The 26,437-nt window shown below is 47.7% G+C and overlaps 1 protein-coding gene across 10 annotated transcripts in view; it reads left to right on the top strand.

Annotated features, from left to right (window-relative positions):
- Positions 1-26,437, top strand: part of THSD1 (thrombospondin type 1 domain containing 1) — a 62,492-nt gene that overhangs the window by 6,157 nt on the left and 29,898 nt on the right. For 4 of the 10 annotated variants that reach the window (XR_014819340.1, XR_014819339.1, XR_014819341.1 and 1 more), the window contains exons 3-4: positions 1,903-2,868; positions 14,820-14,978. Coding sequence is in view for 6 of the 10 variants with exons in the window: in XM_084981572.1 (XP_084837698.1) it covers positions 1,903-2,868; positions 14,820-14,978; positions 21,271-22,667 (2,522 nt within the window). In the remaining 4 variants the exon portion in view is untranslated. Of the gene's footprint in view, positions 1-1,902; positions 2,869-14,819; positions 14,979-15,910; positions 17,057-21,270; positions 22,921-26,437 lie in introns of those variants that run through there. The other 6 variants (XM_084981572.1, XM_005668378.4, XM_084981576.1 and 3 more) reach the window with 3 other exon arrangements.

The following is a 26,437-nucleotide window of genomic DNA, read 5'->3' as shown; positions in this document are numbered from 1 at the left end:
CTGTCAACTGCAGCTCAGATTTGACCCCTAGCCTGGAAAATTTCATATGCCACAGGCAGGCCCCTAAAAAAGAAAAAAAAAGAAAGAGAGAAATGGGTGATGTGCTGAGCTAATTGAAACAAACCTTTATGTGCCAAAATTTTTTCTAATAATCATTGTCTGACCCACACAACACATTGAGATCTTTTTGGATATAGATGATATGTATACATTATTATTATTATTACATTAATAGAAGGTTATATTGTCATGTATATATAAGAAGACTCATACATTCCTACTTATACATGTTGTTTTTCAAACCAAAGGGCACTGCAGTTCCTTAAATCTAGAATGTTTCTTACCCTAGCCACAGGCCAGTCGATTGTTGCATTGCCAAATTCTGTCTCCTTTGATATGTATTTGGATAGAGTTCAAAACAGAAACAAGGGTTCTTGTGTGTGTGTGTGTGTGTGTGTGTGTGTGTGTGTGTGTGTGTGTGCTGTTCCACTTCACTTCAGCTTCTCTGATGGGTCTCTTTTTTGAAAAAAGATAGTGATTGCTCCTAACTGAACGACACTTGTGGGAGAGACAGGATCATCGTCTATCTGCCCAGGCCAGGAGCAGTGGTTGCAATGTCCTTGAAATTGCCAGGGACACTTAGCTTGTCCGTAGATGTTCTCTCCATCCCCTAGAAAACCCATGCAGAAGAGAGTGTCCGTGTTAATTACTCATCCAAAAATTTCTGCCCATATGAAAGGCACTGTTTCCTCTCCTGGTGAAAATGCTCACGCAGTTGTCTCGAATGTCAGAAAACAGTAACTTATAAGTTCACTTGATCTTGAACAGCATGGGCTTAAGAGCGCTGATCTTTTGCACAGATAGTCGGCCTGTGCGTCTGCTGTGCCTCCACGCCTGCGGTTTGCACCTGCACATGCATCCAACCGCAGATGGTCTAGGATTGTCGTATTGGCTACAAATCCAGGCAGTTCAAACCATGTTCTTCAAGGGTCAGCTATATTTTTAGGGTGTTCCAAGTTAAGAAATCTAGAGCATTGCATATTGTATCATTTAAAAAAATCTTACTGGGGTATAATTGATTTACAATATTGTATTAGTTTCAGGTGTACAGCCAAGTGAATCAGTTACACACACACACACACACACACACACACACACCATTTTTTCCCATATAGGTTATGCAGAACCTGTGCAGTGAGTCCTTGCTGGTTATCTGTTTTTTACGTAGTAGTGTGCATTTGTTAACCCCATGCTCCCAATTTATCCCTCCCTCCAACAGTTTCCCCTTCGGTAACCTTAAGTTTGATTTTGAAATCTGTGAGTTTGTTTCTGTTTTACAAATAAGTTCTTTTGCATCATTTTTATTAGATTCCACATATAAGCGATATCATGATATTGGTCTTTCTCTGTCTGACTTACTTCACTCAGTATGCTCTCCGGGTCCATCCATGCTGCTGCAGGTGGCATTATTTCGTTCTGTCTCATTTAAATCCAGCTTTCTCTCTCTTCGTATAAACCCATTTCCCCCAGATTCCTAAACATTAGAAAAGGACTGAAGTGAGAAAAGTGAAGTCTTTTTTATCAGGAGAATTGTCAGTTGTACTCTCGCTTTATAAGTTTTCATCACTGATGTATCACATGGTTAATGATTGTGAATTCAGTGTAGCTATCACTACTTCATTAGTTAAAAGATGACCATGAAGGCTGAAGATAAAGGAGCAGAGGCATTTTAGAATGGAAGCTGCTCAGGGCTCGCTGCCAGGCTTAGCCCTCAGCATCATTTCATATCATCTTGGCTCGGTTCAAACCACTCTGGTGTCTAAAACGCTGTTTTTGCTGATGTTACCAATAGTGCTGCTCAGATACACCTTTTTAAAACCCACCCTGACCGTTTCCTTTCAGTTCTTGGAGAAGCTGAGTATCTCCTGTTGGGGGAGCCGGGCCATGTAGCGCTAAGCAACAGCACAGTGACTGTGGCTTTCCAGTATTTCGACGGAACCAACGGGACGCTGAGGAATGTCTCTGTCCTGCTGTTGGAGGCCAACACCAATCAGACTCTTACCACCAAATACCTCCTGACCAACCAGTCCCAGGGGACGCTCGAGTTTGAGTGCTTCTACTTCCGGGAGGCTGGCGACTACTGGTTCACGATGTCTCCAGAGGCGACAAACAGCAGCGCTCCGGCCCCTCGCTGGGAGAGGAGCGCCTTTCTGAAGGTGGAATGGCCCGACTTCCACGTCCACCTCAACAGGACCTCCAGGGCTGCAGAAGGCACCTTTCAGGTGGGCCTGTTCACCAGTCAGCCGCTGTGCCCGTTCCCTGTGGACAAGCCCGACATCGTGGTGGATGTTATCTTCACCAACAGCCTTCCCGAGGCCAGCACGAGCCAGGGCCAGCCCCTGGAGATACGAGCCAGCAAGAGGGCAGAGCTCTCGCAAGGCCAGTGGCTGGAGTTTGGCTGCGCACCTGTGGGGCCGGAAGCCTATGTCACCGTGGTGCTGAAGCTGCTTGGCCGAGACTCGGTCATTAGCTCCACAGGCCCCATTGACCTGGCCCAGAAATTTGGATACAAACTGGTGATGGCGCCAGAACTCACGTGTGAGTCCAGGGTGGAGGTGATGGTGCTGCCCCCGCCATGCATCTTCGTCCAGGGGGTCGTCGCCGTCTACAAGGAAGCCCCCAGACGCCCTGGGGAAGGGACCCCTCGCCTGGCTGAAAACAGCCTGAGCCTGGGAGAGAGGAGAACAGTATTCAACTGCACTTTGTTTGATGTGGGGAGGCACAAATACTGCTTTGACTTTGGCGTTTCAAGCAGAAGCCAGTTTTCTGCAAAGGAGAAGGAGTGCATGCTAATTCAGAGAACTATAGGTTGGTATGGAGATTTTAAAACATTTTTAAACATCAGATGGGTGCCTTCTTGCAATCAGAATTATTGTTTTGCATTTAGATAACTTGACTTTCTCTTTGAACTGTACTATCATTTCTATAGTTCACTCCTCATAATAGTCCAAATGGCATTAGCATCCTTATCTGAAAAATGAAAAAGTACTAGTGAGTGTGTCCAGTTCACGGCTAACTAACTTCTCCAGGTCTCAGTTTCCCCATTACTAACGTGGAGATAATAAGAATATCTGCCTCAGAGAGTTGTGAGAATCTAATGAAGTCAGTGGGTCGCATTCTTAGCATAGTGCCTGGCATGCAGGAAGCACTGATAAACATAAGCTGTTTTTACATTGTATTTTAAAAATTATATTGTTACAGCGTGTGGCACGTCCTTGGCAGGTATGATCAGAATAAAAAACTGCATTCCCAATTGTATTTAGTAGCTTCCCACTTCCTCTGGAAAGTTCTCAAGCATGTCTCTTTCCTCTCACGTCCTTCTTTAGAAGAATGAAGCCTTAACTTGAGTGAGCGTTCAAAGCAAGATTTCTAAATACTTCTTCACGTTCTGAATTCTTTGCATAATTCCCTCCCTAATCACAAAGAAGTAGGGTTATTACAATTCCATCCATGCTGCAGGGTCCTCTTTGCATTTCTTTCCCTTTGCCCCAGTTCAAGCCCGGACTTGGCAGGAGGTTAATCTGGCAGAGGTTGTCCAGTTCACTTCCACGGGCTCTCAATGATACCCGCACGAAGCCCTGTGCTTCCTGACGGCCCCAGCCTCTGAGCATCTGTGGTGCCTCAAGTGCTTCTTGCTCCAAATTCACCCACTTCTTCTCCAAGTCCCTTTCCTTGGACTCTCTCCTCGCCCACTGGCCGCTTCCCTGCTGGCACTTGCCTCTCTCTCCAGCCCGGATTCCATGCCCATCCCTTTAATCCCTCTCCTCCCAATATTTTAAACTCCTCTGCCCTGTTCTTCCCTGGCACCCGCCAGGCCAGCCCAGCTCTGCATCGGTCCAGCCATCTGCCAGCTGCTCACTGCCCTCCTCCGGCCTCGCCCCTGCCCTGGCTAACCCTTCTCAGAGCTGACTGGGCGCCTGCCATGCTCAGCAGCTGGAAGCCATCAGGTGTGGGCTCTCTCACCCTCCCACCCAAATATCCACCTGCCTGCGGGCGCCCAGCCTGTCCTCTCCCTCCCTCCTTTGCTGTCCCCTCCCTCCTGTGCTGTCCCCAGGGAAATAGGGTCGTTCCCCCAGTGCAAGGTCAGCACCCCCTCCACTGGATCCCAGCCCCTCTGCTCTCTCAGGAAGCTTCTGTTAACCATCATCCCCCCTCTTCTTCATCCCAAACTGTCCCTTCTTTTCTGGCTCATTCCCATCGGCTTTAAAAAGCACTGAATTCTCTCATCTAAAAACAAAAACGATCCCCCCATACCCTCTGGATCTCCCCCAGAACACACCTTCTTTCTCCCGTCTTCCTTCTCTCGCCCTGGTTCTTAGAAAAGTCGCCTGTACTCGGGGTCTGGTTTCCTCACCCACGTGCACTTTTCAGCCCAGACCCACCCCCTCCCGGAACATGTTGTTACCAAAGCAGCCAGGGAATGCCAGCCAGGTCCCCACATCCGGGGACGTTTTCCAGTCTATGTCTTCATTGACCTTGATTCTGTTGACATCGCACTCACCTGCGTACCTCCTGACTCCCTGGCCGACCCTTCCGGGTCTCCTTTGCTGGCTGCTGCCACCGCCCAGGCTCATCCCTTTAACCTTGGATTTCAGCATCTTGCCCAGGAACCTCTGCCATTTTTCATCCCTCCCACACTCACCGGGTGACTGCTGTCCTGACGCTGATGACTGCAGGCTGCCACCTCTCCCCTGCATCCCAGCGTGAATTGCTGTCACCGCTCCGATGTCTCCCAGGCACCTCAAATGCAGCAGACCTCACCCCTTAAACCTGCCCCTCCATCCGGGATGCCACCCATCTCGTTGTTCAAACCAAAAACCGGGAGCCTTCCTCTTCTTCACCTCCTGTGAATAATAGGTCTTGTGGGTTTTGTCTCTTAAAAAAAAATCTCTGACTGTAGTTCCTGTTGTGGCTCAGTAGTTAACGAACCTGACTAGGAACCGTGAGGTTGCGGGTTCGATCCCTGGCCTTGCTCAGTGGGTCAAGGATCCGGCGTTGCTGTGAGCTGTGGTATAGGTTGCAGACACTGCTCGGATCCCACGTTGCTGTGGCTCTGGCATAGGCCGGTGGCTACAGCTCCAATTAGACCCCTAGCCTGGGCATCTCCACATGCCTTAGGCGTGGCCCTCAAAAAAACCAAACAACCAAAAAAAAAAAAAACTCTGACCATGTGAGTCTCTCCATGCCTCCCCAGTTCCCTGAACACGAGCTAGTTTAAGCCTCCATCATCTCCCACCCAGGCTCTTGCAACAGCTTCCTAAGTGGTTGCCCCTCACCATCCGCTTCATTCTCTCACTGCAGCCAGGGGGGAACTGTTTAAAATTCAGGTCAGCTGAGGCTTATTCCTGTGCTTAAAACTTGTCACTCACCTCCCTTGACACCTCACTCGCATGAGGATGAGCATCCACATGGCTCTGCATGGCTGGGCTGCCCCACCACAGTCACCATCAAGGGACTGGAGACAGGGCACCTGTCTTCCCACCTTCCCTTGGTTAATGTTAAACTGTCCCCTGTGTCTCCTCCTGGGTCACTCTTCCTCCACCCCAGGCTTAGGCGAACTCCCTGGCTGTGAGCTGACCAGCATCCTTTGTTCCTCCCTGCTGTCATTGCTTGTTCAGTGTCTTTCTCCCCGTGTCTCCTCCTCTCCCCCACCTGCCATATTGGAGAAGCTCATTTGGTGACAAAAGCCGACATGTGCTGCCATGAAGCTATTTATGATCTTTCTTTGGCCCACGTGGTACACCTGCACATTAGAGGTGCTTCTTACATGTTTCTTTTCTTTTTTTTTTAAATTATAGTTGATTTACAATGTTATGCCAATTGCTGCTGTATAGCAAAGTAACCCTCGTTGCTTATCTATTCCAAATGTGATAGTTTGCATCTACTCACCCCAAACTCCTGGTCCCTTCCACTCTCTCCCAATACATGTTTATTAAAGTGAAAATTGGGAGTTCCCTTGTGGTGCAGCAGGTTAAGGATCCAGGGTTGTCCCTGCAGTGGCTGGGATCGCTGCTGTGGCACAGGTTTGATCCCTGGCCCGGGAACCTCCATATGCTGCGGCTGCGGCCAAAACAAAGTGAAAACTGAACTCGGATGTGGCTAGTCTCAGGTATCCGTAGAAAAACAGTGGTGTTAAATGACTCAAGATATGCTTGCCTTTTCAAAAGCAGTTATTGTTGGGAGGGGGAAAAATTCTAGTCGACTACATTTAATGGGAGCAAACCAAGAGGAGCAAAGGGATTCAGGCTATTTGATGAAAGATCTCGTTGGCTCTCCCAGCTCTTGGGCTTCCCGCAGACTCCTCCAGTCTGTTTCAAGACCAGGTTCCCCGAAGCAGCTGGGGGAAGACCCTGGACAGGGGCAGAACAGGGAGTGGTGCTCTGTGTCCTGGCTGAGGGGGTCAGGGCTCTTCGCTGTGGGGCTGTGGCAACTAGGCATGACTAGACAGGAGGGCTGGAAGTGGTACCTCGAGGAGCTAAACACTCCTGGAGACCCCAGATGCTCTGCGTGGCTGCCCAACAGGGGCTCTGGTTGGCGGACCTATGAAATTTATGCTGGGATTAGGAACCTCAGTGCCTTTCTGTGTTTTAGTATAAAAGTTTATGACTGAATCGGATTCTCTCTTTTTCATTTTCCATTTAAGTTGACAGTTCTGACCAGTAAGTCTATCTTTTTTTTTTTTTTTTTTGCCAAGAGGCATCATTCGGGGAACCCACTGAACCCAGTGACTCACAATGAATTTCTCATTGGTTCCCTTTGAAAAGGGAATTATGGGTTTGATATGTGTGCCTCTTTTGCCACATATGTCTCAGGACCTTAAACATGTACATAATAATTTACAGCAAGAACAATGTTAAAAATGATTATTTCTGATCTTCATTTATCCTACTTCATGCGAATGTTTGTGTTTCTCTGCAGAGAGGTTAATGTGTGTGGTTCTGGGGTGCTGCTGGGGGGCGGTGTTAGTGGTCTCTGGACAGGCAGTAATAATGTGCAAACATCTAAATTGAGAAATTCTCAATTCTGAACTCATCTGCCCCAAGAGTGTCAGATAAGGGATAATGAATCCTGCACCTCAAGGCAAAACATATATTTAGGTCAAAGTTGAGAATTAAGGATAGAGAGTATAAATTCCTATTCACATAGTGGTGACTTTATTTACTTAGTTTCTTTTGACAAGTAAAAATTATATGTGTTTAACACATAGTTTTCCTGATATTTAAATTTGTTAACCATCTTATTTGTCTGACCAGATGTTCTGTTTTTCCTTCATAATGTGATTCAACAAGAGCTTTGTGCCAAGAGTAGGAGTTCTGTCGTCCTGTCATTTTCTCCTTATTTGCAGGTGCTTAATTATCGTATCATTTTGAGTTCTTGGCCAGAATCTTTTTTAATTCATTTGTCCACCTAATTTACCTAAAACTAGAAGATATAATTTAAAGAATTAGTATAAACGGGTCCTTGGATGCTTAATACTCCACAGTTCTCTGAGAGGGAATGAGCCAGTAAACCTTCCCACCTGGTGGAACGCCTACTCTTCCTTTGGGATTTTTTTTAAAATTTTTATTTATTTATTTTGGGGGGGGATTTTTTTTTTTTTTAGAATAGCTGACATGTTATATGTGACCTTCTGACATAATAAAGCCAATATTTATATAGGGATTACTTTGCACCAAGAACTGGTCTAAGTGCTTTATAATCCTTATAATAACCCAAAGACTTAGGTTTACTTTACTGTCAGTTTTATAGGTGAAGAAATGGAGACACAGAAGGCTTAAGGAACTTCTCCAGGGTCGGTTGGGTGAAACGGCTTCACCACCACGGGTGGTTAGACTGACTTGAGCGTTTGCTCTTCCCGCTGTTCTGTGCTGCCTCGCATACAAATCACCTGTCAATCTAGATATTGAACAGTATGAAACTTGCAAATGGAAAAAAGTTGCAGTATTTTCCTCCTACCTCACTGGTTCATCTTGTGCTGCTCACCTGTCTTGAAAGACAGGTAACCCACCCTGGAGCCCCCTGGCCCAGGCATAAGCATGATCAGTCTAATGTAAATGAGCTTGTGCCGGGCTTAGCAAATCTGAACTGTTTATCCAGGTGTCTTTGTTCCCATTGCTGCTTTTAGCTACTCACTCACATCTGTTTTTGTTTGTTTGTTTGTTTTGTGTTTTTTTGTGTGATTTCTTGGGCCGCTCCGAGGCATATGGATTCCCAGGCTAGGGGTCGAATCAGAGCTGTAGCCACCAGCCTATGCCAAAGCCACAGCAACGCGGGGTCCGAGCTGCGCCTGCAACCTACACTACAGCTCACGGCAACGCCGGATCCTTAACCCACTGAGCAAGGCCAGGGATCAAACCCGCAACCTCATGGTTCCTAGTTGGATTCTTTAACCACTGAGCCACGACGGGAACTCCAATTCACTCATATCTGGAGAGTTTTCTTATGAGCATGTTTTGTTTCGTTACTTGTGTCCCCTGAGCAGAATGTCTTGCAGATGTGACTATTGCATAATCTGTACTCCTTCAAATAATCTTGAGAGTGGAACCAAGTCTCCCTTTTCCTAGTCCAGACACATTTTGCTCATTCAGAATTTATATCGTCTGGAGTGGCCTGAAAGGCATTTCTCCTGGCCAGACCGGTTTGTTGCATGGTGTAAGTGCGTGTATGGACAGCTAAACAGGACAAAACCAAACAGCCTTCCATTCATGGAGGAAGACCGTTTAGAATATGGGTCATCTGACTCTTCATTTCTAATACGTGAACCGTAGCTACTCAGTGAGTTCCCGTTTTGGCAAGTATTTTCCTCATTGTAATTACAGAAATCTCCAGGGACTAAATCATTGCAGGCATTTTTAAAAATTTGCCCGATTAAATTTCTTCATTGTTGTGGGTGGTTTCCCCTTGTTTTCTGTTTGATTAATTTGGTTTGGAAATCAAACTTAGTTTAAGTGTTTGTTTTTTTAATCGTTGATGGTCCTGCCAGCCATGATTTTACTTTCAAAGGAAAAAAACACTTTTCAAAATGTGATTTTTGACATTAAGATTCATACTTTTATCAAAACTTTGATTTTTTTTTTTTTTTCCTGGCTCCCACTAATGGAGGTTTTGTTTTTAGTTTGACAAATGACTGTGTATTTAAATGAAAAATATCTATGTGAACTAAAAGAAGAGCTGGGAAAGAATAACAAGAGCATGCTTAGCTTTTGTAATTCTGCCTTTCGTGGTCTTAAATATCAGCACAAGAGAAGGATAAACTATATATTGACTTAATTTTCTTTTCTTTTCTTTTCTTTTTTTTGCTTTTTAGGGCCACATCCACAGCATATGGAGGTTCCCAGGCTAGGGGTCGAATCAGAGCTACACTTGCCAGCCTACACCACAGCCACGGCAACCCCAGATCTGAGCTGCGTCTGTGACCTACGCCACAGCTCATGGCAACACTAGATCCTTAACCCACTGAGCAAGGCCAGGGATTGAACCCACATCCTCATGGATCCTAGTTGGGTTCGTTAACCGCTGAGCCACGACGGGAACTCCTTGACTTAATTTTCAATTTAGATTTCACGATAGTGGAATTCCCAATAGATTTTTGAAAACTAAATGGCCCTGCTTTAACTCAGAGAGACTTAATCTGAGCTTGCCAAAGCTTTGCAAACATCTTAGTGTCTGAACAGCTCTGAAGCTTGAGGACAAAGCTGGCTTGTTGTTCTGCTGTTTGAGGAGCTGTGCAGTGTGATCTGGGAGGCACAGACCCAATATTGTGTTCAGTTGGATCTCTGGATGGAACATAATTACCACACCTCAGTTGACGTCGGTCCAAGATACTGGTTTGTAATGCTCCCACTCTTAAGAAAATCCGAGACTTTTAATTGCTATGAAGAAGTCATATTCCATGACTCACTCCAGAGATTGCACCACTTGGCTCACCTGACAGTGTATCTGCCTTGCATGTTCTCCTTGTGTTTTTGTAGCGCTTTGTATACCCTTGACTGCATCATGAGGTTTTGTCCATGAGGATGAAGGGAGACTTTTATGCAGAGGGTATTTTGGTGCCCAGCGTGGGCATCACTTGATAGATCCTGGGATTGGATGGCTGCTGATAGAGAAGGGAGAAGGGATAATTATTTGTAGGGGATTATTCAGTTATTCTCTCTGGCAGTCATTACATGAAAGAGAAGTTTGCATTTGTCAATCCATAATGATTTCTGGAAGTGTTTTGTATGTACTTTGTTTTGGCTTTTTTGGTCACACACAAGGCATGTGGAAGTTTCTGGACCAGGGGTTGAACCCACACCACAGCAGTGACTCAAGCTGCTGCAATGACAATGCCAGGTCCTTAACCCACTGTGCCACAAGGGAACTCCCTGTATATATTCTGAACCTCTGGTGTTAGATACATCCCCATTTAGGGTTGTGAAGGGTTCCTTGCTGAATTGACCCTTTTATGATTATATAACATTTCTTTTATCCCTGGTAGTACTTCTTGTTCTATAGTCTACTTTGTCTGGTGTTAATGTAGCCACTCAGTTTTCTTTTGATTAATGTTTACAAGGTATAACTTCTCCCATCCTTTTACTTTTAACCTATTTATCTATTTATTTATTTATTTATTTATGGTTTTTTTATATAATTTTTTTTATTACTCAAATGAATTTATCACATCTGTAGTTGTATAATGATCATAACAATCTGATTTCACAGGATTTTCATCCCACAGCCCAAGCACATCCCTCCACCCCCCAAACTGTCTCGTCCGGAGACCATAAGTTTTTCAATGTCTGTGATATCTATTTATTTTTAAAGTGAGTTTCTTTTCTTTTCATCATGATTTTTATTTTTTCCATTATAACTGGTTTACAGAGTCCTGTCAATTTTCTACTGTACAGCAAGGTGACCCAGTCACACATACACGTATACATCCTTTTTTCTCCCATTATCAGGCTCCATCCTAAGTGATGAGATGTAGTTCCCAGTGCTACACAGCAGGATCTCATTGCTTATCCATTCCAAAGGCAATAGTTTGCATAAAGTGAGTTTCTTTTAAACAGCATATAGTTGGGTCATGCTTTTTTATCCAATCTCACAATCTCTGTCTTTTAATTGATGTTTAGATTATCTATATTTGATGTAATCATTATATGGTTAGATTAAGATCTACTACCTTGGTTTTATATTTTTTCCATCTGTTCCTTGTTTCTTTTCCCTCTTTTTTCTACCTTCTTTTGGATTGAGTTTTTTAAAAAGATTTACTTTAACTACACTATTGGTTTATTGTTTATAACTTAAAATAATTTGTAATGGTTGTCCCAGAGTTCACCGTATACAGTTCTAAGCACTCAATCTATTTTCAGGTAATATTTTGCTTCATGTGTAATATTAAAAATAGTCCAATTCATTCCTCCCATTCTTTGAATGATTATTATACATGTTATTAAATATATGCTATAAACAATACATTGCTACTGTTTTGCTTTAGACTATCAATTATACTTTTTTTTTTTTTCTTTTTGTGGTTTCTTGGGCAGCTCCCAGGGCATATGGAGGTTCCCAGGCTAGGGGTCGAATCAGAGCTGTAGCCACCGGCCTACGCCAGAGCCATAGCAACGCAGGATCCGAGCCACGTCTGCAACCTACACCACAGCTCACGGCAACGCCGGATCCTTAACCCACTCAGCAAGGCCAGAGACCAAACCTGCAACTTCATGGTTCCTAGTCGGATTCGTTAACCACTGCGCCATGACAGGAACTCCATAGACTATCAATTATACTTTAGAGCATTTAAAAATAAGAAGTAAATTTGGAGTTCCCATTGTTGCTCAGTGGGTTAAGGACCCAGCATTGTCTCTAAGAGGATCCAGATTCGATCCCTGGCTTAGCCCCACTCACTGGGCTAAGGATCCGGAGTTGTCAAAAGCTGTGGCACAGTTTGCAGATACAGCTCAGATTGAGTGTTGCCATGGCTGTGGCGCAGGCCTCAGCTGCAGCTCTGATTCAACCCCTGGCCCGGGAACTTTCATATGCTGCAGGTACAGCCATAAACAGAAAAAAAAAAAAAAAAAGTAAATTTTATCTGTACCTCTATAAATATTGTTTATAGCACACTTCATTCCTTTATATAGATGCAAATCTTTGGTATCATATCACTTCTGCCTGGAGAGTTTTTTAACATTTCTTGTAGTGAAAGTCTGTTGGTAATTAATTCTATTAATTTTCATTGTCTGAAAGATCTTTACTTCTTTCTCAGGTTTGAAAGATACTGTCACTGGCTGTGGAATTTTGGGTTGGTAATTTTTTTTCTTCAGTACTCCAGAGATGTCCTTCCATTACCTTTGGCTTACGTGATAAGTGTGCTGTAATTCTCGATTTTATTCTTCTGGATGTGATGAATTTCCACCTTGCCCCCTTTTGCTCACCATAGGCTTCAAAGTTTTCTGTTCAGTTTTTAGCATTTTGAGCATAGTGTGTCTAACTTTTTGTTTGTTTGCTTTTTTGTATTTATACTGCTTCATGTTCTCTGAGCATCTTAGATGTAGTTTGGTGTCTTGCGTTAATTTTGGAGAGTCCTTGGACATGATTCTCTTGTTTCCTCTGGGACTTTAGGTATATGAATGAGAGACTGCTTGATATTTGTCCCATAGCTCTTTTGAGTATTCTCTTTTATTCACAACTTTTCTTTCCTCTTTGTGTCTTAGTTTGGTTAATTTCTCTTGACCTGTATTCATATTCACTCTTTCTTTCCTCAACTGTGTCAGGTCTACTGATAAGCCTCTAGAAGATATTCCTCAGCTCTGTTATCACGCTTTTCATTTCTAGAATTTCTTTTCAGTTCACAACTCTCTGATGAAAATTTCCATCTGTTCATGCATCTTATTCACCTTTTTCACCAAAGTCTTTAACATATTAATCATAGTTAACATTTCTCTGTAATAGTTCCAGTATTTGGGTCACGTCTCAGTCTGGTTATCTTAATTACTTTGATATTTTCTTCTTTCTTTTGCTTTTTAGGGCTGTACCCCCCGGCATATGGAAGTTCCCAGGCTAGGGGTTGAGTTGGAGCTACAGCTGCTGGCCTACACCACAGCCACAGCAACGCTAGATCTGAGCTGAATCTGCGACCTACATCACAGCTCACTGCAATGCCAACCCATTGAGCGAGGTCAGGGATTGAACTCACATCCTCATGGTTACTAGTTGGGTTCTTTACTGCTGAGCCACAATAGGAACTCCATTTTCTTGTTTTTTCTTGCTTCTTTGTGTATCTCATAGTTTTGGTTAAAAGTTGGACATTTTATTTAGAACTATAGACACTGATAAATAGTATTTATGCCTGAAAATGGGCATATCATATTTTCACTATATCTTTATTGTGGAGATTGGGTGAATATAGTAAGGGATTGAGCTATGTTTGAGTTTTTGCTCTTGCTGTGGCACCCTCATTGCATGATTATGTTCAAAAAAATTTTTTTTAATATTGATTGATTGATTGATTGATTGTCTTTTTAGGGCCGCACCCACGGCATATGGCGGTTCCCAGGCTAGGGGTTAAATCAGAGCTATAGTCGCCAGCCTATGCCACAGCCACAGCAATGCCAGATCCGAGCGCATCTGTGACCTACACCACAGCTCATGGCAACTCCAGATCCTTAACCTGCTGAGTGAGGCCAGGGATCAAACCTGTGTCCTCATGGATGCTAGTCAGATTTGTTTCCACTGAGCCACGATGGAAATGCCAAGTTAAAAATTTTCTAATGTTATGCTGTGTTTTGGGCAGGAAGTGGATTGCCAGAGGGTTTCTCTCCACACTTTCATTGTACCCTCAACTTTGGGCCTGAGCCTGAGCATCAGAGGGGCTTTCGTGTCCCTCTTGCCTTCCCCCAGCAGTAGACACTTGGTATTTGACACTTGGTCACTGCTAGCCTGGAGCCCAGTGGGTGTTGGATGACGGGGGTGGGAGAGCATCTTGTTCTGGTTCAGCCTTAGTCCTAGGCAAGTGCTGTGCCCCTGAGTTCCATGGATGGGGCCTTTGGGATGATCCTGTCTCCTGCCAGTGGAAGAAGCTGTCTAATGATCTGGGCCCGGGTGGGGGGAGGATTTTCTTCTTCTTCTCTTCCCTCCCAGCTCTGTGTCTCAGCCGGTGCTGTTAGAGTGACAGGGTTTTCCATCTTGTCCCCAGTGCTTGGGGCTTCTGTGGATTGAGGAGATGGGAGGAGGATCTGGGTGAGGCTGTGTCTTCCCCACAAGGCTGCTGCTCCCCTCTGCGGCTCCACGTGAGGGAGACTCTCTGGTCCTCTGCCGGCCCCCAGTCCTCCTTGGGAACATCTGGTGAGGTCCGTGGAGAAGATCCCACCAGCGGATGCAAATTCCCCTCGGGTAATGTGGCTCCCGGGGGCTCTGGGGTCGCATGCTGGCCCACCTGTGGCTTCCCGCAGCTCGTTCCATGTTTGATGACTTCTCTCCAGCTCGCATGAGGCTTGACATCTGTTCCGGGAGGCGTGTTTGCACCCTGGCTTTCCTTGGAGGAGCCTGTCTGTCTTTATCCATCAGGCCATCTGGTCGTCCTGTGACCCCAGCTCTCTGAGGGGTTCTAGGAAGGTTGTAGAGGGTAGCAGCAACATCCCAGCTTCCCACATCTTGGGGCGTCTTCCTACGTCCCGCCTATTTCAAGGCCTGAGATTGGAGTTTTGCTGCTTCATTTGGGTGCAGTTAAGTTCTGGGTCTCAGATGAACTAGCGTTAAAAGCGTGGCCAATGTCCTTGCAGAAACTTGGGGACTGTGGCAGCCGTGGAGCCAGTGTAGCGCCTCGTGTGGGGACGGTGTCAGAGAGCGTCGTCGCCTGTGCCTGAGCTCCTTCCCCTCCCGCCCTGGCTGCCCCGGAGTGTCCTCGGAGGCCTCCCCGTGTTCCCTGGAGGACTGCGCTGGTAGGTACCCTTCCTCCTTCAGGAGTCCCTCCCCGGAGGGGCTGTCGAACCCAGGCCCGCCTGGAAGTCGCCAGGCTGAGTCCGGGAGAGCCCTCAACACGCTGTCCTTGCCGCTGGCTGGGCTCTCCGCCGTGCAGTGTGGCTACAGCTGGGGGTGGCTTGCCAGGGCGATGACAGGGGACTTGACACTGTAGGAGATAGAGAAAGGACAAGGACGTTGGTCTCCGTGAAAGATTCAGACGTAGAAAAATCTTTTTATTTCTTTTGCTTTTCAGGGCCACACCCGCAGCATATGGAGGTTCCCAGGCTAGGGGTCGAATCAGAGCTATAGCTGCCTGCCTACACCACAGCCACAGCCACGCCAGATCCAAGCCAGGTCTACAACCTACACCGGGGCTCATGACAAGGCCAGATCCTTAATCCTCTGAGCGAGGCCAGGGATCAACCCGAGTCCTCATGGGTACTAGTCGGGTTCATTTCCACTGAGCCACAATGGAAACTCTGAAAATCATTTTTTAAAAGACGAAAAACGGGAGGGATGAGCACTTCTTCCCAAGATTTGTTGTTTCTCCCTTCGTTACTTCTCCCCACCAAAATTGTGGAAAAAAACATTAAGAAATTGTTTTTCTCCTCCTCATCTCTGAGGAGTCCCAGGGAACCGTGTGGACCATTATTTGCCAAAAATGGGGCACGACTCCCCATCTCATCCCCTGCAGGGCCCTCCATTGATTCCTTACCACCCCTGCCCAGGAGGAGAAGGTGGGGGGTCTCTTGTGTCACCTGGAGACTGGCCCTTGCTTCATCCCCTGAGCATCCTGAAGGCCCCACTAGTAGGTGCTCAGTGCGTGTGTGATGCGGGTGCTCAGCGAGGTGATGCTCAGGTGACAGGTTTGCTGCAGCTGATGAAGCAGAATCCCATTCCTTTGCCACAGGTTCCGGTGAAAAAGAACCTTGCTCCGCCCACAAACCACCTGCTTCTCATACACAGCCAGCTGCCCTTTTAGTCTTTGCTCTGGTCCTGACCCTTCGGCGAAGTCCTTCTGTCCAGGCTGCCTTCTTCTGCTCTCCAGCTCCAGGTTGAAAACCATCCCCGGTTCCTTGTCCCTTTGGGATCGAGAAGGTCGATGTCTCTGTGTTTGGTCTCAGCTCACCTTGTAGCCAGAACCACCAGCTCCTGGCAGTACCTAGAGCAGCGTCCCCACCTGTGACCTCATACAATCCGTGCTGTCTCCTCTTTCCAGTCAGCTCCGCAGGCCTTGTTCCCTCCATTCCAGCTGCCTTAGGACATTCTCTCTTCTGGGATTTTGCTATTAGAGCCTCAGACCCAGGCCCTTCTCCCAGCCCGAAGCCTGCCCCCTTCTTTCATCAGCCCTGGGCCGCATCCTGAGTCTGTTCTCCCTCCAGTTATATCTCATGCTGTCATCTGAAGCCCTCTCTCCTTGCCTCTCCTTTCTTTGCCCATTTTTGGCTGCACCCATGGCATGTGGGAGTTCCCAGGCCAGGGACCTAACCAGCCTCACAGCAGCGACCTGAGCCACTGCAGTGACAACCCCAGATCCTTAATCCACTGCACCACAGGACCTTCCTGTCTGCCCTGCTCTTTATAATCCCTTCACTCTCCACATCTCCTTCCTTCCGTGTAACTTCTTCCTCTCCATTCTGGGATGCAGTGTGTGAAGATTTTCCCTCTGGAGTGCTATGCTACTCAAAGGAATGGAAAACCAACTGCCCCGGCTTCTATCGCACCTTTAGAAGAGACAGCAATGTCGACCCTTTATTGACCATTTATGTGCCAGCACTTTAAACATATCATCTCAGAGTTCCCGTCGTGGTGCAGAGGAGACGAATCTGACTAGGAACCATGAGGTTGCAGGTTCGATCCCTGGCCTTGCCCAGTGGGTTGAGGATCCAGCATTGTCATGAGCTGTGGTGTAGGTCGCAGCTGCAGCTCAGATCCTGCGTTGCTGTGGCTGTGGTGTAGGCCAGCAGCTGTAGCTCTCATTCGACCCCTAGCCTGGGAACCTCCAGATGCAGTGGGTGTGGCCCTAAAAAGCAAAAAAAAAAAAAAAAAAAAAAAAGAATTCTCACTTAAAGCTCACAATAACTCTGCAGGGTAAGCATGATTGTGCTGGGCTCTGATCTTAAGAGCTTTCTGCCTGCCAGGCACTTTCCCAAGTGCCTTGCGCTTAGGAAGACTGTACATCATTATATCCACGTATAGGTGAGGATGCTGCAGCCGAGAGAGGGTCAGTCACCGGCCCAAGGCCATAGAGCTGGAAAGCAGGGGCCTAGGACTGGCCTCTTCCTAAGCTACCTATTTGAAGGCTTTGCCTCTATAGACAGGCTAGTTTAGCTTTCCAGAAGCCTCCATAACCTGGAATTAGCAATCATTCTTCATGGCTGTCTGGTATTATTTCATGTTCTGGCATTTTAATCTCTTTAATCCTGGGTGGGAATTAGAAATTTGTACATTATTATAAATTAACAGGAAGGGTAAGTGCTACAGGCACCCCCTACTATAGCCCCTATTCTAATTATACATGATTCTCGGGTAAATGCTTATGTGGGTAAAAATGATCATTTCTTCCCAAGTGTCCTCTGTTTCCCATTCAGCCTATTCTCCACTCCTTGGAAATGTAAAGATCTGTTCGCAGGCTGCTTAGCATCAGGAAATCTTCACTGCAGGGAAAGAGCAAAGACTAGGTGAGAGAGACGGGCGAGCTCAACAGCTTCGGGGCTTTTCTCTGGCTTTGGTTCTGAAGAGTTCCAGCCAGGGTCAAAGGTAACAGCTGAGGGGTCCATCACGTGCAGTTGCGACACTGCTACCCTCTGCCGTGTCAGCCACGGCCAATGACAGTTCGGAAACAAGTCTATTTTCATCCTTCAGCTCTGTCCACTTGGTTGAGTCTAGAGTTCAGTTTGGCTTTGAAAGAGGTTCTTAAGCCAAGTTGTGGGTGTGGTCCTACCTTAATTTGGTCCTTCTTGTTTAACACGAGAGTGGGAGAATCCAGCTGCTGTTGCACCCACGTTCCATCTAATGGGGTGCTGAGCAGTTTGCTGTGACCTTTAGAATAATGAGTCAGCTGATTACTATGAAATGAGTTGAGAACCAACTGTGTGCAAGTTACTGGGACTGGGGTTGGGAAACTATAGCTAAGGCACATCTCTGTCTGGGAGGGGCCTTTGATACTATAGCCCAGCAGATACGTAAACAGGGGTAGCACACAGTACAACAGACAGGTATCCACAGCTCGCTCTGGAAGCCTGTGCTCATCCATGGGAGCACCTCTGTTCTTGGAGGAGGTGACAATAAGCTGAAGTTTGAGAGCTGAGTAGGTGTCACCTGGTGAACCAGGTGAGGAAGGAAGTTTTAGCAAAGGGAACAATGGATGACAGCTTGGAAGATGATGGCACATTACAAAACCCAGACAACTGACAATAGCTTGAGTGGCTGGAGGATAGTGTGTCAGGAGGGAGTGAGAGAAACGAGGTGGGACAGGAAGGCACCAGATCCTCAGGGCCCTGGAAGGTGGGAGCCTGTCTTTTTAATTAGACATTTGCAAGGATGTAGAGGGAAATACATCTCTTGCGTGGAGTACAAGTCAGAAGGGGCAGTTGTGGCAGCAGTGAGGCCTGCTAAGATTTCCAGTAACCCAGTGAAAAGGAACCCTGGCGGTGGGGGTGCAGAGGAGAGGATCCAGCGACTCTGGATGTGGCGAGTGTGGGGAGGGCAGCCTCACAGATGAAACCCCAGGTTCTAGTGCTGGCAGCTGCACAGACAGCGGTGCCAGTCCCTTGAGACCAGACGCATCAGAGGAGGCGAAGGATCTGGGGGGAAGAGGATGAGTCTTGAGTGTGTGGAGGTGGAGGTGTTGGTGGGGCGTCCATGGAGACATGAATTACAGCCGGTGGAGCCAAGACGGGATCTAGAGCTCCCTTGCTCCAGAGTCCACGTTCCTCTCTCCAAGTTAGAGAATCATGGAAACCAAGCAGAGAGAGTCAGACAGCAGCCGACGCTGCAGAGCTCAAGGGTTATCGAGACAGAACTGCGCTTTGGCCATTCGGTCATTGATGACCTCGGCAGGAGCTGCTTCACCAGAATCCCGGGGGCAGGTCGCAGGAGCCAGAGGTGACTGTGGAAGCAAGTGGCTGGCACATGTGGACTCCTCTTTCTGTAGGTTGGGCTGGGAAGAAAAAGAGCAAGGTAGGGCGGTAGCAGTAGTGGGAGGGTTCTAGAAGGGTCTTTTTAAAGTGAGAAGAGCTCGAGTGTGTTTCTGTGGAGCTGCACAGAGGAGAAGCTGGAGATGATTGGTACAGAGGGCAGGTCCCCCTGGAGAAGGGTGGCCTAGGGAGTCCTTGGTGGCCTTATCTTTATGGGCCACATTTCTCCCACTAACTCCCTAGAGGAAGGAGCAAATAGAGGTGTGGCTGCTGGTACGTTTATGGGGGAGGAGAGGCTGGCACAGGAAGCGGGGATGGGGGTACTTGCTCGATATCTTCTCATTTTTCATGATCTAGCAGACAGCTGAGGAAGAGGATTCGTGGTAAAGCTTTGAAGCACTATTTTAGGGGACAGAAATGTGAGTTGCTTAGGAACCCATGAAAGATTTATGGGCAGCCAAGTTCGGGGGCTCTCAGTAGGCGGAGGTCTGCCTGGGTATGATGTCTCCACCAGGGCTCATGGCCCAGATACGGCAGCTGATAACTCATGTCTGGATTTTCCTAGGAATAGACTTTTGCAGCAGAGCAGGGAAAGGGGTACAGCTCAGTATGAGAGGCCAAAGAGTTGAGAATATTGGCAGGAGAAGGGTTTAAGTAAGTGGTGGATCCTGGGGGTAGGGAGAGAAGTGAGGGTAGAAGGTGCCTGGGGGGGGGAAGAAGACGGAGGGGTGGAGAATTAGAAGTTGCAATGAGGTGGAATAACCAGCGTAGGAATAATGACTGAGAGGGGAGGGTCCAGCCAGAGAGAAGAAGAGCTGCTGCAGAAACTGGCAAGAGAGGAGAAGCTATGGCAGGTTGGATGGACACTCAGTGGTCCTGGCCATGGGATGGCGAGGAAGGCTGGACCCAGGTGCAAGTGACTGGTGGCTGAGGCTGGGCAGTGACAGTGTTGAGATGGCAGTGTTAGAAGGGGTGATCTGAGTGGGTGGCATGGGCATAGGAAGAATAGACGTTTTTTGCGGAGGTGGAAGAACTGGTTAAATGGGAGTCGGGAACGAGGAGGCTGAGGAACACGCCCTGCCGCTGCCCCGTTTGCTTCTAATAGATCTTCCACCCAAGAGGCTGGGGATAGGGTGGGGGTGGGGGTGCGGGGGCAGCTGCCCTTCGGGATATCCAGTCCTCAGGGAAGGCAAGGAGGTGAAGAAGAGAGAGTGTTTTGTGGAAAGATCCCGGATCTTGGGGAATTTGATTATCAGATGTCGCACAGAAAGGGGAGAGGGAAGCAGTGGGAGGATGGGGCTGGGGCCAGGAGATGAGGCACAGAGCAGGTGGTGCTAAGACTATGGGGAAAAGAAATAGGACAGGTGACTGGAAGGGTTCAAAAGATGGACAGTGACCAAGGAGGAAAGAGGTGAGGTCTGGTGACAGCCGGTGGTCTCAGGTTCCCAGACACAGGCTAAGTAAGGCCCAGGTGGCATCTGAGTCTTGGTGAAACGTTCTGCTCACTATGCACCACACCAGTCTGAGAGAGCAGGAAAGAAAAAATCAACACCACGTGGAAGGTAGGAGGGGGAGTAGACAGCTGAAATCACAAGAGTGAGAAACCAGAGGCTTCCCCACTTAGGAAAGACAGTGTCCAGATATTGGAAGGGAAAAGCAAGTGGTAGTGTTTTGCCAAAAGACTTATTTTTCCTCTATTAATTTCTCTTCTGATGTGCAAATTTAGCTACAGCCTATTTGTAAGTTATTTTGCATTTCAAGTGTTACCCTTGGTAAGAATTTTCCAGTGTGTCTCTCAAAGGTCCATTTAACTCTAGGTACCCCATGTTTACCTTAAGCAAAGAACCTTGACTTACCTTGAAAATTTGGGTCAGGTGTCCGCAGGAGCCAGTGAACGCCGGAGTCACCTAGATGGTGGCTCATCTAGTCACCTCTCTTCTGTGGGGCCCTGTTTTTTAGTTTGGCACAAGCTGCCCGCAGAAATATATATGCGGGACCAGAATTCGTAGCCCTTGTTGAATGGACTTCTTTTTCTGTGAGTGCTGGATCGTTAGGGCCAGTCCCTCAGAGATCCTGGACCTGGGCAGAGAAAACGATCCTGGAGCATACACTTATTTTTGCTTTTTGGTAGCTTTCCAGACATCCAGCCCGTCTCCTCTCCAGCCCCAGGGTCCGGCGAAGTCCAACAACATCGTCACGGTCACGGGCATATCCCTGTGCCTGTTCATCATTGTGGCCACCGTGCTCATCACGCTGTGGCGGAAGCTGGGCCGCTCCCCCACGTGCAGCACCCCCGCCCGGCCCAACTCCCTCCACGGTCCCGGCTGCCGGAAGAACTCGGACGAGGAGAACATCTGCGAGCTGGGCGAGCCGCGCGGCAGCTTCTCGGACGCGGGGGACGGGCCGGCGGGGAGCCCCGGGAGCCCCGGGGACCTGGGCATCCCGCTGACCTACCGGCGGAGCGCGCCGGCGGCCCCGGACGAGGACGCCTCCGGCAGCGAGAGCTTCCAGTCCACCGCCCAGAAGATCATCCCGCCCCTGTTCAGCTACCGCCTGGCCCAGCAGCAGCTGAAGGAGATGAAGAAGAAAGGCCTGACGGAGACCACCAAGGTGTACCACGTGTCCCAGAGTCCCCTGACGGACACCGCCATCGACGCCGCCACCGCCGCCGCTGCCGCCGCCCCCCGGGACCCGGAGGTCCCTGAGGACGCCGCGGCCGCCAAGTTCCGGATCAAGGCCCCGTTCCTGGAGCAGCCGCCCGCGCCGGGCGCCGGGGACCGGCCGCCCTCCCGGCTGGACCTCCCGCTTGTGCAGGCCGCCGTCAGCCCCAGCCAGACCGTTATCCGCAAGTCCCAGGCGAGGCACGCGGGCGGCAGGGGGGCGCCGCCGGACAGGGGCCACCCCCGGGGATCCCACTTCCGGAGAACAGCGAGTTTCCACGAAGCCAAGCAGGCCCGGCCCTTCCGGGAGCGCAGCCTGTCCGCCTTGACCCCCCGGCAGGCCCCCGCCTACGCCTCCAGGACCCGGACCTGGGATCAGGCGGAAGACCGAGTCCGGCCGCAGAGTCGAGGCGCTGCCCCGTTTCCAGAGAAACCCGACCATTGCCAAGGGGCAGGTGGGACCAGCGGTCTGCTGAGCCCTCTGCCCAAACCCCACGCCTCGGGGCAGCCGACCAGGAAACCAGACCTGGGGGATCGCCAGGTAGGATTCGTGGCAGGAGGTGAGAGAACAGAGCCCCACCGGGCTCGGAGGGGACCATCCCCCAGTCACAGAAGTGTCTCAAGGAAGCAGCCATCCCCCACGGCCCCCAAAGAGAGCTACCAGAGGGTCAGCCCCCTGAGCCCTTCCCAGAGTAGAAAAGACAAGTGTCAGAGCTTTCCCGCCCACCCCGAGTTCGCCTTCTATGACAATACGTCATTTGGCCTCACTGAGTCCGAGCAGAGGATGCTGGACCTGCCAGGATATTTTGGGTCAAATGAAGAGGATGAAACCACAAGCACGCTGAGTGTGGAGAAGCTGGTCATCTAGAGACAGCTCAGCCCGAGACTTCACACAACTGGGGTCCTTTGGCCAGCTCCGAGTATCAGCCGCTTCCACTAATCCGTGGACTGTGAGTGTAACTGTACAGCAGGACAGAATGAGTGGTAACTCACTTGAGTGTGGGGTGTGGTTTTATTCATAAGGAAGAAATTATTTATCTTGAACTTTTCCCTGTGTTATCCCGTTTCTATTGGCTTATCTCTAATAACTATGATAATAAAATTTAAACAAGAGTAGAAAAGGGCTTGGACTCATGAATATGAAAAAATGACAAGCTGCAACTTGTGAGTGTGAAATGCTGTGAACTCTTCATTGGTGGTTTCCAACTTGAAACAGATCTGAGAGTTTCAGCTGTAAGAAGGGCTGGAACAAGGTAAACTTGCCAATGTAACCCTGAATTGTAATTTGGCAAATTATAAAGACTTAAGAATTTGACTCCTGCTTGGGCAGTAGGAACAGGTTTCACATTTGGCTGATTAAATCATTTATGGCTCTTCCTAGGCTACCTAGAAATGGTGGTATCACAAGATATTCTAGAAGAACTTTCAGGCCAGAGTTGGATGAGAGCTTAGTGGTTTTTATGCAAGAAAGAGTCCTGGGGACTTGACACAAATTTATGTGCATTAATTCTGCTTTGGGGAAAGAACATAAGCTGATTGTTCAGGTAATGAGTCAAATGAAGACCTACGCATATACCCGTCATTGTTCTGAGCAAAAAGTAGACATTTCGGAAAGGAAGGTGTTATCTGGTTCTCAACCAGAACCTGAGCAGTGGATGCTGGTCAGGATGCTGCTTGGCATCAGGATGCTGACTGTGTGCTCCTGGACCAGGTTGGCAGCCAAGACCCCAGAAGTGTTATTCTGCAACTGGTACATATCTCTAAAGATAACTTTATTATGTTACTCAGAAAGTACATGAATTAATCTCACGTATATGGAAAGCAGGTAGGCTGGATTATGATTTTATACTTTAAGCTTTTTTTTGTCTTTTTTTTTTTTTTTTAGGGCTGCACTTGTGACATATGGAGGTTCCCAGGCTAGGGGTCGAATCGGAGCTGCAGCTGCTGGCCTACACCACAGCCACATCAATGCCAGATCCGAACTGCGTCTGCAACCTACACCACAGCCCATGGCAACACCGGATCCCCAACCCACTGAACAAGGCCAGGGATCAAACCCGCGTCCTCATGGATACTAGTTGGGTTTGTTAACCATTGAGGCACAACAATACCTCCCTACATCTTAAGCTTTTTAATTTCTTGGCTACACCTACAGCATGTAGAAGCTCCTGGGCCAGGGATTGAACCTCCGCCACAGCAGTGAAAATGTCAGATCTTTAACTGCTAGGTAACCAGGGCACTCCCACTTTAGTCATTTTTTAGTTAGAGGAAGGACATAAATAGAGAAAAGTCTTTGAGACATTTAGAATCACTTATGCTTTCTTATTTACTTATTTATTTATTTGCTTTTTAGGGCCACACCCGATACATATGGAGGTTCCCAGGCTAGGGTGTCAAATTGGAGCTACAGCTGCTGGCCTACACCACAGCCACAATCACAGCCATGCAGGATCCAAGCCACGTCTGCAACCTACACCACAGCTCACGGCAACTCAGGATCCTTAACCCACTGAGCGAGGCCAGGGATCAAATCCACAACCTCATGGTTCCTAGTCGGATTCGTTCGTTAACCACTGAGCCACGACGGGAACTCACTTAGGTTTTCTGATTCAGTCTGCCTACCATGTTTGAAGAATCTGAGGCTCAGGACGGGGATTAACTCCTGCAGGATTGGGTGGACATGGACCCATATTTTTATTCTAATTGGCATCTTCTTTGCGCTCTGCTCTCACAGCCCTTGTGAGTCTTCTCCAACAGCAGAAAGTTCAGCAGAGAGCCAGCCCTTTGGCAGTAAGAGGGCACATGGAGAGACTTCACTAGCTTTTCCCAAAGGAAGGAAGCTTTCTGGTGCCTGCGCTGAGGACTGGTCTGCAGCTTTGCTTTGTTTGGAAGCCCCACAGAAGAACCTAAGGGTTGGGCTCGTCACTGGAGGTCTGTCCTCAGGTCCCACGTGGGTGCTCTGCAATCTGATGTCTACTTCCTTTCAGACCTTGAACTTCATGCCTTATCTGCATACACTTGAGTAGCCGCACTTTCTTTTTTTGTTCCCGGTGACGTCTCTTAGCTGCCACACCCACCCTGCCTTTTGGCCCATTTTCCGTCTTCCTTTTAGAGTTTATCAGAATGTCAGCCTGCTGGCATGGTTTCAGGAACCACTGGAGAGAGCAGAATTAGATGGGGGAAAGAATCACAAATGCAAATACAGTCCTTTAAAAAGTTTCTCTTATATATGTTGTGTCATTGTTATTGAAAACTAAAATGTATTTCCTTTTAGAAACGTGTTAATAAGAGCTATCTGCCCTTCAGGCACAGAAGGAATCAGTTATTCAGTGGTGTCTGACAACTGGTTTGTACGGATGGAAAGAAGAGGAAATTCTACTTCTTCCTCTTTTTATGTATTTGTTTATTTTTGTCCTCCTAGAAAGCTCTGTTCTCTTTCCAGGTTCACAGGCTTGTGCGACAACCTATGAGGACAGAGGGTATGCTTGCTCTTTCCAGACTTCATGATGTATTTTCAAAAAATTTGTTTTTATCCACCTGAGGTAAAAACAGCTATGGGGAAAGTGAAAATTAGAGGAAAACGCTATATGCAGAAAGGTTTTCTGTTAAATTATGGTCTTCGTCTCTATATCATGCATCTAAATTAATACCACCGTGGATTAATGCCCGCATGTGATAGGTTCACCATCTCCCTAGCCCAGGTTTCCCTGGCTCTAACCAAAGGCCAGTCTCTGTATTCCAAAGCGAGGTACACTTGGCCTCTGTCTCTGAGAAAGAGAAATGTGGATGCTTCAGTGTTGTCTTCAGTGGGTAAGTGGCTCTTTTCCTCAGAAAGAGTCTGTTCTTCACCACTGTGTCCCTAGGTCCTAGCCCCAGTGGCCACTGTTAAGTAGGAACTCAATAAGCATTTGTTGAATCAATGACCAGATGTTCAAAAGCCCTCAAAATCTATTAATGGTTGAACTAGAACCATTCTGTATAACACTTTACATCTTAAACTGTTATGAATGGCATGTGTTTCTGTGAGATACTGCGGGATTTTAATTTCTAGAAGTATCCAAAAACAAAGAAATGTGTATCTTTGGAGAATATTACTTGGCTGAAGGTGAGCTTAGTTCGGGAGCCTTTTGCAGTGTCTGTGCACAGCAGTCACTTAACAAGCATTGCATGTCTATCAGAGAGTGGCTTCCGAGTGGACGGGGTGCCCTGTCTTCCTAGCAGCCTCTTCTATCCGCTGCCCAGGGTCTGTGCAACCCCCTGTTGGGTCACCTGCTCCCCACTATGATGTCTAAAGTGGCTTTATTTTGTAGTCAAGAGCTTTTGGTGCGCCAAGCCCTAATCCAAGGACACAAATGATGATCCAGCCTTTCCTATTGATTCTCTCTCCTCAAGCCCTGTTCCACCCCAACCTGACCCACAAAATAGAAAACGGCTGTTTTACAACTTTGATGATTTCTCGTTTTATTCTAGATAGGAAATTTGTAAAATGATTGTGCACAGTTTTCAGTCTGGGCAGTTTCTGAGTCATTTTTTATACAAATGATAGCATTTTTGAGAGCATTATATTTTGTAAGGCCTTGTTCCTCCAGATCATACCTGCTGAGTCATGGTTCGGACGAAAAGTTTGGCAGAGTCAAA

This window comes from Sus scrofa, chromosome 11 (assembly GCF_054392235.1).
Source record: "Sus scrofa isolate SSC_HxYL_T2T_F1_AM1 chromosome 11, Sscrofa_HxYL_maternal_Yorkshire_Landrace_v2.0, whole genome shotgun sequence".
In the NCBI taxonomy this organism is placed as follows: Eukaryota; Metazoa; Chordata; class Mammalia; order Artiodactyla; family Suidae; genus Sus; species Sus scrofa.
This window is presented reverse-complemented; position numbering and strand designations above follow the sequence as displayed.